The sequence below is a fragment of the Mesoplodon densirostris genome, chromosome 1 (assembly GCF_025265405.1).
Source record: "Mesoplodon densirostris isolate mMesDen1 chromosome 1, mMesDen1 primary haplotype, whole genome shotgun sequence".
Taxonomy (NCBI): Eukaryota; Metazoa; Chordata; class Mammalia; order Artiodactyla; family Ziphiidae; genus Mesoplodon; species Mesoplodon densirostris.
In genome coordinates, this window is record NC_082661.1 from 195141244 (window position 1) to 195158440 (window position 17197).

A 17197-nucleotide genomic window follows, 5' to 3' on the forward strand; every position below is an offset into this window, starting at 1 on the left:
AGAAATTTATAAGAAAAACATTGAAGTAATTAACTTCTAACAAACCAGTCAGGAATAAAACCTAAAGAAAGTGTTGTTAGTGTCATATCACCCAGTGAATTAAAGATATACTAAAACCTTTCATTTCATAGTCTAAGATGTACATTTTCCATTAAAATCTCTGAAATCAGAGCATGCCTTACAATTGACGATGAGTCACAGTGTAATTAATAGCACTGTCTTTCTTTCTTAGGGGTACATAATATAATAATGCATCTCACAATAATCCCCTTAGATACAATGAATTATAGCATATGATCTAATGATGGTAAATTTAATTACCTAATGAATACCAATGGGTCAAGCACCAGGTAAAGTATTTCTTTAGAGACCTTTGTTTATGTTAGTTGTCTCCCTCTATTAGTTACAAACTAAAGACCCTGAAAAGAAGTTACATCCATATGGTACTCAGTGCTCTGAGATTTATTTAAGGTAACTTGGAGCAGCAATCATATTAAGACTGCTCTAAGCAACTTCATCAAAAACAGCATCACAGGCTTCCCTGGTGGCGCAGTGGTTGAGAGGCCGCCTGCCGATGCAGGGGACATGGGTTCGTGCCCCGGTCCAGGAAGATCCCACGTGCTGTGGAGCGGCTGGGCCCGTGAGCCATGGCCACTGAGCCTGCGCGTCCGGAGCCTGTGCTCCACAATGGGAGAGGCCACAACAGTGAGAGGCCCGCGTACCGCAAAACAACAACAACAACAACAACAAAAAACCAGCATCACAAAAAGTATAGTTCTTTCATCTTCCTTCAGCGATGGGACAGGGAAAACCCTGGCAGCCCATCTCTCATTCCAGAGAGGTCCCCCATCCACATAGCTGGCATCCAGAAACCTTCTGACATAACCCACAGTCCCTCCCAAGTTTACAGGATCCTTGCTAGAAGACACTGGTGAAACATTTCAGCTTGATATGCTTTTGAGTTGGGAGCTGGGTAGTTTACACTCAACTTGCATGTGTGTAGATATCTATATGATATGATCTTGGATATGGGTAAACTATTTGCTTTGTTAGTTAAAAAAAAAGAGGTATGGCATCCCTTTCACTTGTCAGTGTCATGATTTTGACTAGGAATATTCTCTGCAAACACTGTACAAGTATTAGATGTTTACAAATACACATCTGTTTCTTTCATAATAACTGTGTAAGTGCCACAGATTTATTTTTGCACATAAAATGCTGAAAGAACTCCTGGGACTATTTAATGGAAATACATGGAAAATACACAGAATATAAGGAACATTGAGCCACAGTCAGTGGCCCTAAAAAGTGATAGCATAAAAATGCACAAAAATGGAAAAATATTTGTATCCAACTCTCCTCCTCATTGATTTTAGCTTTACATTTTAAATGCTTTGGGGAGTTGTGTCTTTATTAAATATAAATCCCCATGTTTCTCATGGGAAAACACTGTAATTGTCTGGTTGCAACATAGAGCACAAATTATTTCAGATCCAGCATAACCAGACAGCATATTTCCTTTCCAGAGCTATTTTGAGTCTATAGTGTATTTATAAATAATTTCTCTGCACTTTCAAACTTTAATAGTTTTGCTTGAAGGTATGAGAAAAATAATGTTAATGTTAAGAACAAATACATTGAAGTCTTGAATAATGGTATTACATGATTGCTTTACGTCAACAAATTCATATTCTGTCACAAATAAGCAAACAAAAGAGGACAATTTCCCTGTTATGGAAATGAGTTCATTACCAGCTAGAAAATGGGAAAAAAAATTCAACTTGTCTTTAAATTCAATTTTTAAATTGTTTACAAAATAACCATAACTTAACTTACTAGGGTTAAGTAGTTTAATTTTCTTTAAAAAATAAGAGCTTTATGATTTTTAAAGAATCAAATTTGTCTTCAGGTAATATATGAACACTTTTTCTTTGTTCTGTACTTAATGTAATCCTGACATGTAAATCAGCAGAACTAGGGCTTCACAGACAAAAATTAAAAGGGAAGAAAAATGAGCAGACACACTACTCATTTTTATAAGCATAAATATGAAATAAAAAGCATTTAGTAATAACATAAATTTTAAGTTCTTTCTTAATTAATTTCAAGTATTCACTTAAAAACATATGTAACTCCAAAAAAGAGTGTGTTGCTCAAAATTCTAACTTGAATTTTTATAAAGTTATTTATATATAAGTAAAATTTTTTTCAGACTTGAAGTTGTTTTCTGAGTTCCAGGAAGCACATAGTGTCTCCTGAGCAATTTGATTAATCTTTACAAATGTTTCTTCCATAACTTAGATCAACAGTAACTAAACTCATATCTCAAAAGGCCTAAGGTTCAGGTAGAAATGTCAAATACACCATTTTGAATTGTTTCTAAAGCTTGCAAAATGAGCCAATAAAAATTCTTAAGAAAATATTACCTTTGACATAATGATTTAAAAACACAAAAAATATGTAAAGTCATTATTTGATCATTTCTTAAAGGGTGAAACAGGACAATATTTCAAACCTTGAAAATATAAAAACCCATTCTTATGGGAAAATTTAAAATTTCATGTCTTTAATTTCTTTCTCTTTTAAGCTAAAAATTCTAAGAGAACACCAATTTTATTTTCACTAGCAGACTTAAGACTTTCTAAATTATTTCCCGTACAAAATTAGTATACTTATTTCCTGCTTAACAATGAATTTTTTAGAATTCAGTTTAAAAATTTTTTTTATTTCCTGGATAATGGCTGCCATTAATTTGGTAGCTCAGTTTGACAACTCTCAATGGGGAGGTGCACATGCAAAACAACCGAAGAATTATCTAAGTATGGAATATAAATTCATGGATTCACCTGATAAGAGCTTTTTCTCCAAAATATTCTCCTTTCTGCAGAGTTTTTATCAGTTGTGGTTGATCATGGCCCTCAGTACTCTGGGTGACTTTTACCTAAATGATGTCAAATAATTTAAGAAGAGAGAGAGAGAGAAGAAAATAAGGAAAATCTGAACACATACCCATTCAACCAGACCCTCCCGTTCTGTATAAACTTGCCTCAATAAGGAAAAATTAAAGCCTTTGCTTTAATTTTGCAGTAGTTATGACAATCTAACTATAGTCACCTCATTTGGATGGACTAGAAAATCCTGTGATTGAACACAATCCACCTTTTATAAGAGGAAGCTTCTCCATCCAAACCTCACCACTCAAAGTTATAATTTTTTACATGAATCCACTTATTCCTTCCTAAGGATGCTCAAAGCAAATAATAATGGTCCTGTGGGAATTTCATTTTTTCAAAAAGCTAAATGGAGTTGACAAATCAATCAAGAATAAGACTGAGTATCAAGACTTCTAAATCTCATGTCCATGACTGACTTATTGATTCCTGTGTACCCTCTAAAACTGAATATAAAATGTGGATATGGAGGAGGATCCACAACTTTCATGACAGTCCCAATGTGATCCACAGCCCAGGAAGGTTCAAGAACCCCCATAGCAGAGTCAAACAAAAACTTCAATATTCCTTTTTGTGGCTAGAATTATTCCAGTTCAACATGGTAAGAAGGACTGCATCATTCTGATTAGAAATTCTGGTTAGCACTTATGGAAATCACAATAAATTTAAAATTTTTTAAATGATAAATGCAATTTGTTTATTAACCAGAATTCTTTCAAAGTATGAGGTCCAGGTTGAGGAGAAATGAGAAAAAGTGGTTCTGAGTGTTGAAGAGTTTCTGAAACTATTATGTCAAAAAAGTTTTTTCCGTCACTGGGGGCCCAGTTCAAAGTTCAACCACAAACCAGTTTATAAAGGGCAGTGTCTGATTCTCTGATGATAAACTCTTCCATGGAAGAAAGAGCATTTGTGAAAATCTGACAGTTTATAGACACAGGTGCTCAAGATTTTATCCTTTCCATTAATATTCCACAAATGCTTCTTGTCTCTGAGGAACATTGTAAAGAGTCAAGCTGGGAATAACCGGCAACATGTTATCCACTCAACATCTAGTTAAGAAAAAAGATTTGTTGTCTATATTAGCGTAAAATTTTCATCAGCATCTAAATCAACTTGAGCAACTGTGTACGAATTGAAGTGCTGAGCCATATTGTTCTACAGCTTGATGCCTGATCATTCTGTCCTCAATTGTCTAGTTCATTCTATTCCACCTGCTGTTTGTCCTATCAGTAGGATGGGGAAATGTTCCAGCCCTTGATCTTAGACCCCTGGGCTGAGAATCACACACTCATTGGATTATTAGAAATAATCCAGTCATTTTATACACAATGAAACGACATCCAAAGAAAGCCAAGTGACCTGACTAAGGTCACTAAGAAATTAATACATCAGCTGGAACCCAAGACAAGTCTCCTGTGGGCCCAAAGCCAGTGCTCAGACTGCCCCCGCCACTTGCCCAGGACTCTTCTGAGCAGAAGGTTCTTTAACTGCTCACTGCAGACAGAGGACTTAGGCTGCAATGCAGAACACTGCTGCGTTTATGGCCAACAGATTTGATATGATTCTTTGATTTACTTTAAGTGAGCTTTAACTAATAGTTACCTTTCCTTTTGCTAAAATGAAAAAAGTACTTCCTTCCTCGCCCTCTCGAATAATGTAATCTCCTTTGTCATAGTATTCCTATGGGGATGAGAGAAAAAGAAAAAGTTAGATGCAGCAGAGACGTTCAGATGACACAAATGAAATAGAACTCCTGGTGTTTTAGAAATGAGCATTCCACACCTGTTTCTGTTATTTTTTGCTTATTGTAATTGTAATCTTCTTAAATACTGTAGTCTTAAACCATGAAAAAGTAAGGAGACTTTTGCTTGTTTATCTGCATTTATATTTATCTTTCATGGAAAAAAAAGTTCACCTGGAATAGTGAATTTCAAGCATGGACACTGAAGACACAAAGAAACAAGAGCAAGGCAATTATCACCGATCCACAGGTGGGCTTCACCCAAATAATCTAAATATAAACTGTTTAGTGATCTGCAACAGTCTGAAACTGGTGCTAGAGTTTAGAAAAAGGACAAATATTATCTAATAAATTGAAAATATTATCCTCAATGGATATGAGGAATATCAGCCTCAATTCCTAATTTCTTTCAGAGCAATCGTTGCGAAAATTCTACATACACAGTAAGGAGCTCTTTCATATGGATTCTTTCCAAAGATTTATCATCATGAAAGGTTGACATTAGAATTTTTACATGTAAATTGTTTTTCAACAAAGTTTAACCTCATGAAATCCTAAACTGTCACTTATTTCTTTGTTTCCCTCATATAGGTGAGTGTAATCAGAGAATTCTCTTTTTTTTTTTTTTTTTTTTTTTTTGCGGTACGCGGGCCTCTCACTCTTGTGGCCTCTCCTGTTGCGGAACACAGGCTCTGGACGCGCAGGCTCAGCAGCCATGGCTCACGGGCCCAGCCGCTCCGCGGCATGTGGGATCTTCCCGGACCGGGGCACGAACCCATGTCCCCTGCATTGGCAGGCAGACTCTCAACCACTGCGCCACCAGGGAAGCCCTAATCAGAGAATTCTTGTCAGCGAAAAGTAATTCATCCACCTGCCAGACCAAAAAAGCAATTCAGTCTCCTAGAAAATAAAAGATGGATTAAACTTTCCATTCCTATTTTGCTTTAATTTGATATTGCCACAAAGTCATAGAACTAAAATGGATCTCTTAATTATTTACACAAACAAAAATGGGCTTGTTTAATTTTCGTAAAAGGCATGAAGAACAACACAATAGCTCTCTCTTATTTTTATTTTAGACTTGAAAATAAAATCCAAACAAAACTACTTTTGTGTCTGCTATAGTTCAGTATCATTTTGGGTCATTTACTCTTAAAACATATTTACATTTATGGAATAAACATTACTCCTAATACTAATAAACTTACCTTTTATTTACATAGCAATATGTACATTTTATAAGGCATTCAACATCTCATGGAAGGAAACAGAATATCTCAGGGGAAAAAGCACTTTTGAAGCCATAGAAATCTAGATTCAAATCTCAGTTCTGCTTTGAATTTCACTTTCATCAATCCAGAAAATTCAAATAAGAACATTTATACTAAAAGATTGAGAGAAGATAAGCACATTAGTTTTCTATTGCTGCTGTAACAAATAACCACACACACTTAGTGGCTTGAAACTACCCCCATTTATTATCTGAGTTTCTGTGGGTCAGAGAGTCCAGGCATGGTGTGGTTCACCTGAATTTCTCTGTTCAGGATCTCTCAAGGCTGAAGTCAAGGTGTCAGTAGGGCTGTGCTCCTTTCTGGAGGCTCTGGGGAAAAAATTGCTTTCAAGTGTAATCAGGTTGTTGGCAGAATTCAGTTCCTTGCGGTTGTAGGATAAGGTCCCATTTCCCTGATGGCTGTGAGCTGGGGGCTGCGCCCTTAGCTCCCAGAGACTTCTCTCCTGTCCTTGCACAGAGCCCCCGATATTTCAGAACCAGTAAGGGCACATGGAATTCTTCATACACTTGGAATCTCTCTGACTTCCACTTCTCCTGCATCTCTCTGATTCCAGCCAGAGAAAATTCTCTGCTTTTAAGGGCCCATGTAATAATACTTGACCCACCTAGATAGTCCAAGATAATCTCCCTTATTTTAAGGTCCCAAACCTTAATTACATCTGCAAAGTTCCTTTTGCCATGTCACATAACGCATTTATGCATTCCAAGGTTTAGGATGTGGATACTTTGGAGGGGGTCCATTTTTGCCTACCACCATAAGTCAGTTAAAGACAATTAATTTTTGATGCATTAAAAGCATCTGAAATGTAGTAAATACTCAATTAATGATTGCCATGTTAAGGCGGAGGCTGAGAACGGTTTGCTTAGATGTTACTTAAATCTTCTGGACCTCAGTTTCCTATTCTGTAAAATTAAGATGGTATGACCTACCACACCTAAGGATGTGTGAGGACTAGGTGAGATAGTCACCTGGTGACTGTTAATTCCTGTGAAAGAGTCTGTGAGCTGGTCATCAATGTCTTCCACAGGTAAACTGCATTCCCCAGCCTCCCTGCTGTTAGCTGTGGCCATGTGGTTAACTTCCAGCTAAAAGGGTCTGAGCAGAAGCAACATATGCCACTTCCATGCCAGGCCAATGAACCATTCCAGACACGTGCCTTCATACTTGTGCCCCAATTGTAATGGCATGTCCCAGAGAAATCTTGGGAGAGGGACCATGTGGAAGATGGCAGAGTAGCCATCAGCTTGGGTTCCTGAAGGATTCTGCATAGCCACCTAGGACCATCCTCCCTGGACTGTTATGTGAGCAGGAAACATGCTTCTGTTCTACCTGGAAAATAATATTTTGAGTTTTTACATCACAAGCTGCTTACTCCAACTCTCTATTTTTTCTCATTATAGCTCTATCACAAACCTTCACTCCATTCAAGTGTGATTTTACCATTGAGAAGACTGTGACTCGCAAAGGTTAAGTGAGTGACCATGACACTGCAGTGCAGGGGTCTTCATGATATAGTTAATGTTCAATTCTCTTTATTAGAACTGCTAGTGTCACGGTGGACGTTCCTGTTTCAGGCAGTCTCAGGCTCTCCTGTTCCTATCTCAGTCCCAGTCCCCATTACCCAGATGGAGCAGAAGGAATCTGGAGAATTTCTGAACTGCTTATAGGCTGTTCTTCAGTTAATAGACAGCCTCTGGTCTGTGCAGATGTGCAGCTTTAATTTCTGTCAGTCGGAGAAGCCAAAAGGCAGAAGCTGGAAAGGGAACACTGAGAAAGAGCTTTGTTGTTTCTTAAGGGGCAAGCTTCCTAGTGGTATTTTTCCCAGGGATGAGTCTTTGTCACCCAAAACCATGGAAGGAAGATAAATAATACCTCCCAGTGTGTTGACAGTAACTTCATAGATCAGAAAAGACTGTGGATGTAGATCAGAACAAAAATATATAGTGGTAAGTACTGGCTACGATGCCAGACTAGCCAGTGTTTGTCAACTGGGGAGTGCAGCCAGTCTAGCCAGGGTGGTCACCAAGACCAAAAAGAGAACTGCAAATAGTGTGGTTTATTGTCCTGTGGTTACATTGCAAAGAGGTCCCTTAGAGGACCAAGAAGCCATAGACCCTACCCTGTGAAGCGATGGTTTTCAAGCAGTTTTTACCCTGACCTACAGTAAGAAACATATTTTACATATACACCCACATACACACATGTGAGCGTGCACACACACATTTCTATAAAACTGAAACATATCTGAACAATACTTATGCTTACTACTCTGATATTTTTTTAAAGTGTTCCTCTAGATTGATTGCATGACCTACTAATGAGTTGTGTCCCACAGTCTGAAAAAGATGATTTAAAAGAAGATATTTAGAAACACTGAGAGTAGGTACTTAGTACATGGCCAAAAGGAAACTTAGGAAATCAATTCCAGGGCAGACTGAGAGATAGAGGTTTAAAGTAAACCATACACTGGAAAAAAAAAAAGAAGAAGAAGAAAACCATACATCAGAAACTGCTAAAGACGGAAAGCGTTTTTCATGTAAAGAAAATGCTCATTCTGTGATAGCTAGCAAAATGATAGATAGAGCCTGAGTGCCTGTAAATAGAATATATGAAACCAGAATTAAAATCTAAGGTGATGGAGGACAAAGACAAAGAAGCAAGCCTATGATTTCCTTAGTTTCCTTAGTGTGTGGCTAGAAATCTTCATCACAAAGAAGAATTGATGATACACAGTCAGATGTATGATCACACACACACACACACACACACACACACACACACACAAACCCTGCATCATGTGACCATGTCCCTAAGTTGACTGTTTAAAAAACTGTATACATTTATTGGGGTTTGCTACCAGCTAGTTTTGTTTGTCCAAGTACAGTAGTTAAAACACCTTAGAAATTTTAAAGCAAACACACCTGGATTAGGTGGACCCTATCAACCATTCCGGCATAATTTAGCATCTGATTGCTTATTTCTAAGGAACCAGAGCCTACAAAATGAAAATCAACAGAAATTCCTCCATTTGGGTGAGCCAACTGTATAGAATTTTGTAACTGAAACACTGAGACAGCCCGTAGAGATGTGACCCAGCACCCCCTTATTTTATAGATGAGATGACCCTGATGCCCACCACAATTAACTGACAGCTGCGAGGGATAGAGGCTTGACCATAAACCTTAATCTCCAGACTTTGGACTAACTAACTTTCTAGGACACCTAGCTGCCCCCCCCTTTAATTAACGGGTCCATAAACTGGCAAAATCCACAATTATCTCAACTTTCTTATGGTTCTAGATGTAACCATTAAAATGAGAAAAACCCTCTGGCTTATGCAAGTGTTAGCAGGAACTACAAGAAAGGAAGACCAGACTTTCAAAAAATGATGAAAAATGGAAAACTTGTGACTAAAGAGGCAGACTATGGCAAACCCTAAATATATATATTCAATTCATAACTTTAAACTTTAAGAATCGTGTTTTTAAAATGTTGAAATGTGGATTTCTGGGTCCCTACCCCAGAGTTTCTGATTCAGTAAGTGTGAGGTAGTACCTGGGAATCTGTCTTTTAAGCAGCATCACTGGTGATCTGATTAAGGACAAGGACATTTCACATTCCCCACCCCAGTCCCACTCCCACTAGAGCTCCAGTTTCATGAAAGATGCCATGTCAGAGTGGCAGTGTAGAGGGTCACTGGGTCAAATACCAAATCTCTGTAACAAAGAGTTCCGTAACTTTTCAATCCACCACACAGTCAAATCCCAGGCTTCCCGGATCTCTCACCGAGAGTGGGAACAGAAACTCTTCCCACTCTTGTCTTCCGTACTACCCAACTGCCAGGTACGAAGTCACAGTGTCATTTTCATTATCATTAATAGTCACACTGCATTTGGAATCTGTGTCGTGCTTTAGGGTGTTCATTAGTTAACTCTTAAAGCACACCAGTGAATATGTTGCTACTTTTCCCACCCTCTTTTTCCCATTAGCCCATGAGAAGAAGTTTAAAGGCAATGTCTGCCTCCAGAACTGAATACTTTGGGTGATGTATGTTAAAGCAAGAAATGCTGTTGGCACACTGCACATTCGGGCCACGTGGTCTAGGACTTCAACAAACAAAAGTCTTAACAAACACATCAGACCAACTGCATGGTGATGGGAAATTCTGATACTCCCTCCCCGCCCCCTTCACAAAAACTTAAAACCACCCCAAATCAACTCCTAAATAGCATGCCAGATTCAGCCTGTTTTTCTCAAAGATTATGGAGCCAGTTTGTGGGACAGCTGGCCCTGGAACTCAGCAGGTGCTCTGTCATAACTCCAATGCATTAGTGATTGGCTGTGGTCAGGACCCAGTTGATGGGTCATTAGTCCAAGCTATGCTGGTAAATTATGTGCTTTTCTTAGCACTAAATAGATCCCATTACTCCCTTGTTAATCACTTTCGAATTTGTGAATTTTCACACATTACAGAGACACACATTTGTTTGCCAGGTATGAATAAAGAGCCCTTTATAAACCACACTGCTGTCTGCAAATGCTAATATATAATAAAACCTTCTAGCGTGTTTTAAAAGGTGAGACTTGCAAATTCGAATTGTGTGTTAATTAATACTAGGTTGGAGCCCCCATCTATATATTCTGTAGCTATTGCTTGTGGCTACTATAAATATGTCTAATGTACTATTTATTTTTAACGATACTAAATTTTAATATTTTCTGTCAGCATGGAATTCCCCTCTGGTGAATCTACTCTATTAGTGTTATATTAAAAACAGATTTCCTCGGTTAACAGAAAAATATAGGGCCTCTCCAGCTTTAAAAAAATCACTCAGAAATTAGGATGAATTATTAATTTGTAACATCTGTGATTGGGTTATGTTACACTGAGAAAATCCCAAGAGATGCAGGGCAAGCAGTCCTCTTGAAAATGATTTCATATCTGAACGCTCTGGGGACACAAGGCCAGGCACTGTGTCATCATGGCCTGTCCTTGATAAACTGCTGGATGGGTTCCATGAATTGTAAATGGAAACATTACTGGTGTCACTTACACTTAAGGATAAAATGGTTGGTGCTCCCTTCTCAACAGGTATTAGTTTACATTGTATGTTGAGATTGACAGAGGCATGAATCTGTCAACAATCAGTCTTGCAGGGTATTTTTTGTCTCCCACTGAGAAGAGCTTTATAAAATCTTAAAGTCTACATCTGACTCCTTTACTATTCCTTACCTCCTTTAAATTCCCAAAAAGCAATTTGGTTTCAATGAAATTGACCAACACACACCAAAAAAAAGTTAGATGGAGGTTATTTACTTTGAATATTAATCTCTGAAGAGGTTTTTGTATAATGCAAATTATTAGAATCCAAGGTACATGTCATAAAAACATTATTCACAAAAAGACTTGACTACTCTTGGACAAGAACCAACCATCTGCATGATGCTTAATATGAATTTTTGAACATGTTCCAATATGCCATTTTCCCCTAGATGTTAAAATAGGTAAAGTGCTTCTTAAGTACAGGGTTTTTTTGTTTTGTTTTGTTTTTTAATGTCTTTTCATAGCTTAGAGTTTTCAAGTATGGAGTGTTTCATAGCGTGATTCAGAAGCCTGTTCACGAAAGTCCCAATATACCCTTTCTCTACTCCATTACCTAATTATGCATCACAGACTCCTTCATACTACGAAAACTCTGTAAGGGATTGTGATGTTAATTGCAGAAAATCAAATGCCTCTTGAGTGAGGCAGATAAGTTTTATAAAATATACTAAAAAGATTAAAATATGTAAATCAAATGTCACTTTACACATGCAAATCCAATTTTCTTTTATATATTTCAGAAGAGTCCCCGAACCCCACCCCAGCCCCTTAATCAGTGTGAGTTTTCACAATAGAAAAAGGCTCTTGGTCTCTGTGGACTGGTGATCACCATCTTTTCCTTTATAATCATTTACAGTGCTAATAATGATTAGATTATATAATCTTTTAATGAAATATAGTTTTTACTTTAAAATTTCTTACCACTTCCAAGCAGTCAATGATCTTGGTTAATTTATCTTCAGGTAAATTCTTCAGCAAGGATACGCTGCATAATTAAAAAGAAACCTTTATTTAATTATCATCATAAATTAAACTATAAATATACACCTCTACATAGATTCATGCATGCATTTAAAAAAATATAATGCACTTTAATTTTTCCAAAGTAAACCACCAAATATAGCACACATAAATAACTGAATTTCAGATACATTGAAATTATATGATCACATATAACAGCAGACATTTATCACAGGTAAATAAATAAAAATAGTAAGACCCCATGAAAGGAAAAAAATCAAATTTTGTTTCTTTGGAGAAAAAAAATTACATTTGTTGTTGGCTTTCGAAGTGAATCACATCCAGAAATGTGTTCCACATCTCAATATCTCTTTTATTAGCATGGATGAGGACCTCTGCTTCCAGAGGAGAATCAGATTTTCATCTAAATCCTTGTAATTAAGTAAAGACTGAATCCAGGAGGGAATGTAGGAATTAGCATGGAAATGATCTTGATTATTAGTCATATTGTACCATCTTTTAAAATTAATGGTAGCCAGAGGCATGTAATAGGAACATTTTTACAGATAATAATAATATACAGAGAATGATAGAACACTGAAATTGTTTGAAAAAAAATCAAAAAATTCCACTCAGTATGATTAACCCATCAGTATGATTAAATTGTTCTTTTAGAGAAATTTCTACTTTACCCATTTTTACTCAGGACTGTTTATATAATTTCTAGAAGATAGATACTTCTTTCTTAACATCTAAAATTTGACACCCCTAAGGAAAAAATGATGCTCCTCCATAAATGCATGATTGGATCTGAGTTTTGAAAAGAGAGCTCTAGACTCATTCTTGAACACAAGGACCAGGAGGCACGTAGCCAGGAGCTGGGTCTAAGAATGTCTGCATCTGAATCATTTGTAATTGCAAAACACTGGAACATGCCCAATGGGAGAGCAGATAAATGAACTGTGGTCGAGTCAGATAACAGAACTCTACAACAGGAGAAATGACTGCACTAACCAAGTAGACGAACCTTAAAAAATGTATTGAGTGAAAAAACTGACTTGCAAAAATAACACCAATTTTGTAAAGTTCAAAAATAGGCTAAACCAAGCTACAGGCAAAATAATAAAGAATAGCAAGGTTACAATTACCAAACTTCAGAATACAGACTACTCCAAGGAGAGGAGGTACCCCAAGGAAAGCTAGAAAATGACATAGGGGAGCAAATGAAAATGTCAACAACTTGCTAACTTTCTACTTAGGCTGGGCCGTAGCTTGATGGGGCTCACTTTGTTATTATGTTATTATAACTTACATGTGTACTATGTATCATTTGATACGTGTCAGATACTTCATAATAAAAAGATAGGGTTTCCCTGGTGGTGCAGTGGTTGAGAATCTGCCTGCTAATGCAGGGGACACGGGTTCGAGCCCTGGTCTGGGAGGATCCCACATGGCGCGGAGCAACTGGGCCCGTGAGCCATGGCCGCTGAGCCTGCGTGTCCGGAGCCTGTGCTCCGCAACAAGAGAGGCCACAACAGTGAGAGGCCCACACACCGCGATGAAGAGTGGCCCCCGCTTGCCACAACTAGAGAAAGCCCTTGCACAGAAACGAAGACGCAAAACAGCAAAAATAAATAAATTAATAAAATCCTACCTGCAACATCTTCTTTAAAAAAAAAAAAGATGTAAATGGAAAAGAGCTTACTGTATATTATGAAACAAAGAGAAATGTATTTCACTAATATGTCACCTTATGGATGAAAAGGTAAAAGGGTTAACCAGAACTTTTTTCTATATAGTGGCATATAGAAGAAAAGGGAATACTTTTTGTTCCTTTGGTTTAATTGACTAACACACGCCCGTCATGAACGTTCTACTTCGGGTCTAAACTGGGCACTCTAGCGTTAGTGAAAATTCTCTCCTGTAAGCCTATCACCTTTAGGGGATTGGTGAGGAAATTGATATGAGAAAATATCTTTTGTCTGTCTCCCCTCTATGAAGGCAGAGGTCAGGTTTATCTTGTTCACCACTGAATCCACAATGTTTACGCCTGGCAATAAGTATTCATTGAACGAATGCATGAATGAGATACCAGAAAGAAGAAAAGGAGGGAAGGAACCTGTACTAGTAAATTCTCTGAGCTCCCTCCACTAAGGCAGAACACACTACACTCCAAGGGGAAACCTAGTGGCTCAGGTTTTATCTCAGACATGATGCAACCCATGGGCACCGGTTTATTTATGTATCCTTTTTTGGCCCTTGCGTAAGTGCAGTTTATTAGCTTTAAATACTGACCTGCATTGCTCAGTTGCTGGATTTTGAGATTACCTATACTCAAGTAGACCCCACAACATGATGGCTAAGGCACTGATTGTCATACTGTCATTACTGCAGCTCTCTTCCAGGAGTCATTATTGTTTCCGGGAAAGTAAATCAGCAAGCGTCCATATGAAAAACCTCAATGCCTGCAATGTTCTACTGATAAACAATGCCTTCATTCACTATTCACTGAGTCCTCACTATATGCTAGGCACGGCACAGCCCTAAAATCATTGACTTTGCAGGCTACTTATGCAAGATAAAGTCACTATACTTAAAAAGAACTTAGAATTTATTTTTGGAAACCACAGGATATTTTATTGTTATTACCACTTATCAAAGGTTACATTTCATTACAGTATGTATTGCAGTTTCACAGACTGTCAAATCTCCCACAAAAGACACAGAAATAGTTTAAATAAGGAACTTATACTTTCCAAAAAAATGTTTTTAGTGTGTAGCTGACCTTTTCAGTTACATAGGTACTTGTTTCTCTGTAATTTGATGCATCCAAGTTGTTGGGGGTTCAGAACAGTTGACAAAATGTGTATGTTCCAAGGATCCATGTCGTGATAGCAAGCATAATAACATTTTTGGCAAGTTAATTTGCTGCAAATAATAGTAATTTGGAAGATGGCGTGGCTATGCCAATGAGAAAAAATGTCTCAGGTAAAGCAAGTGAGGACAGTAAAATAATTTATTTTAATATTATTCTAAGCAAAGCATTATTATCTTTTGTTATCTACTTCCAAATTACAGGACATCTTTCAAAGTCAACTGAGCAACCCAAGTGAATATTTTAGGATTTTATGCACATTATTCTATACTATGTGCAATGACTCCATCAACACAAGGGCAAAATTAGCAAGAGAAATAAATCAGTGAACAAGACTAATGGGAATGAAACATAATTCTTCATATATATAGTGGCATTTACTGCAAGAGAATACTTTTGTTCCTTTGGCTTAATCATATGGAAAATGTTTAAATAAGAAAGACTGTAGTAAAATAATTACTCTGATAAAACTAACATATCCACAATATGGCTACACCACCTTGTGCTCTTTCTGCCACCAGCGTGTTATTCTTACCTTCTGAGGAAGTTTCTGTACTGTTCATCTCTAGTTTGAGCTGTCCTTCTCATTATATTCTGGAATACCTCTCGATCTAGTGCCCATGTTTTAACATTGGTAATAGCTTTAGAAAAATCAAGAAAATAATAAAATATTGTTTAGCTCTCAGATTAAGAAAACATTCCAACATGTTAATCAATAAATTTTTCAGGTACTCTCATAAAATGATATTTCTTGAACAATGCATTATTTAAGCATGCAAATGGAAGGAAGTAGTGATGTAAAGAGCAGGTAATTTTATAAAATCATTTTTGACTTTGAAATAAATGATGATTTGAAAGTGAGCAGCAAAATATTTCCATTCTAATTATGTTTTGCTTAGGGTGATATTAAAATTAGTTTGCAATCCCTAATTACACACTACATCATCAGGAGGTATTTTAGATTTGTGCTGTGATACAAAAGAAAGCCAGCCAGCCTGTAGCTAATCCAGAAAGTGAAGAATTCACAAGCAGATAATTGAAAGTTAAAGATCTCTGCGTGTGAGTCTGTTTTTGTGTCCTTTTATGTTGTTTAGACACTGTTGCTAACGAGAGCCAATATATTTTAAGAATCTCTATGGTTACTTTTACATAAAATATATAAAATCATTTTCAAAGAGATTATGCAAGACAGTTTTTGGGACAACCTTTTCATAGGAAAGACATTAAAATCAAGAATAAAATCTAAAAAGGAAGAAGAGCAGAAGTAGCAGCCCTAAAAAATCTGTATGAAATTATGGTAGTAAGATATTTTTTAAAGGAGTGATGAGAGCCTACAGAAGAGATCAAAATCAAAATCTCTGGTTTACTAAACTTTAGAGTGAATTAGAATTATTTTGACATTCTTGTTAAAAATAGAGATCCCTGGGCCCCATTGTCAGAGATTATTTGGAGTGGAGCCTCAGAATCTGCATTTTTATCAAATACTGCAACAATGCTGACACACATAACCTCGTCCCAAACTCTGAGAAACACCACATCTAAGTAATTCAGAAGAAAACCCGATATTACCAGGAATAAAGCCGATAAAAACAAGAACCCTAAGGAGAAGCAACTGAACTAATCCCAAAAGTCACTCATGAAAACTCTCACTAATTAATTCATATTCTTTTTGATATTTATACACTTTTATTGGTTTAATTAAATTTTCTGGTTTGTAATATGGTCAGAACCTCATGGAGAATAGAAAGCAAACATGCTGGATGAGCCAAAGGCAAATGTCTACATAATAAAAAATTGAAGTGGCAACGATAGAAAATACTGGAATCAATTCTGTTTAAAGCCATATTTTACATACAGGTATCTGACAGAAAGGTCTTTTTAAGCTTGAATCATTTAGACAAGGGCTTCAATATAAATCCTTTTATAAGCATAGCCTTTCTATTAATAAGAGCATATGGGGCACAGTGGGAGACAAAAAGACTCAGGATGCAAGAGTGTCTTAGGTTATCTTTAACGTTGTGTAACAATTTTAAAAATACAGTATTTCATCTCCTGTTACCTTTCACAGAAGCAGTTCTTGTACAGTTGTATAAAATGGCTAGTTCTCCAAACGTCGTCCACATAGGAATGGATGATAGCCATTTCTCCCCTTGGAACACCTCTAGTCGACCCTCTATCAAGTAGAATGTAAGAAAACACAAGTAATCAAAATCCACCTGGATTCCATAAGTTAAAAAAAAAACAATCAGAAGGTATACAAAGCATACAGATAAG

At 36.9% G+C, this 17197-nt stretch overlaps 1 protein-coding gene across 2 annotated transcripts in view; it reads right to left on the bottom strand.

The window, feature by feature from the left end:
- Window positions 1–17197, bottom strand: part of PRKG2 (protein kinase cGMP-dependent 2) — an 88197-nt gene that overhangs the window by 43763 nt on the left and 27237 nt on the right. For both annotated transcript variants that reach the window (XM_060093215.1, XM_060093204.1), the window contains exons 3-7: window positions 16983–17096; window positions 15459–15564; window positions 12010–12073; window positions 4554–4631; window positions 2847–2941 (exon numbers count right to left, since the gene is read on the bottom strand). In XM_060093215.1, coding sequence (XP_059949198.1) covers window positions 2847–2941; window positions 4554–4631; window positions 12010–12073; window positions 15459–15564; window positions 16983–17096 — 457 coding nt within the window. The remainder of the gene's footprint in view (window positions 1–2846; window positions 2942–4553; window positions 4632–12009; window positions 12074–15458; window positions 15565–16982; window positions 17097–17197) is intronic.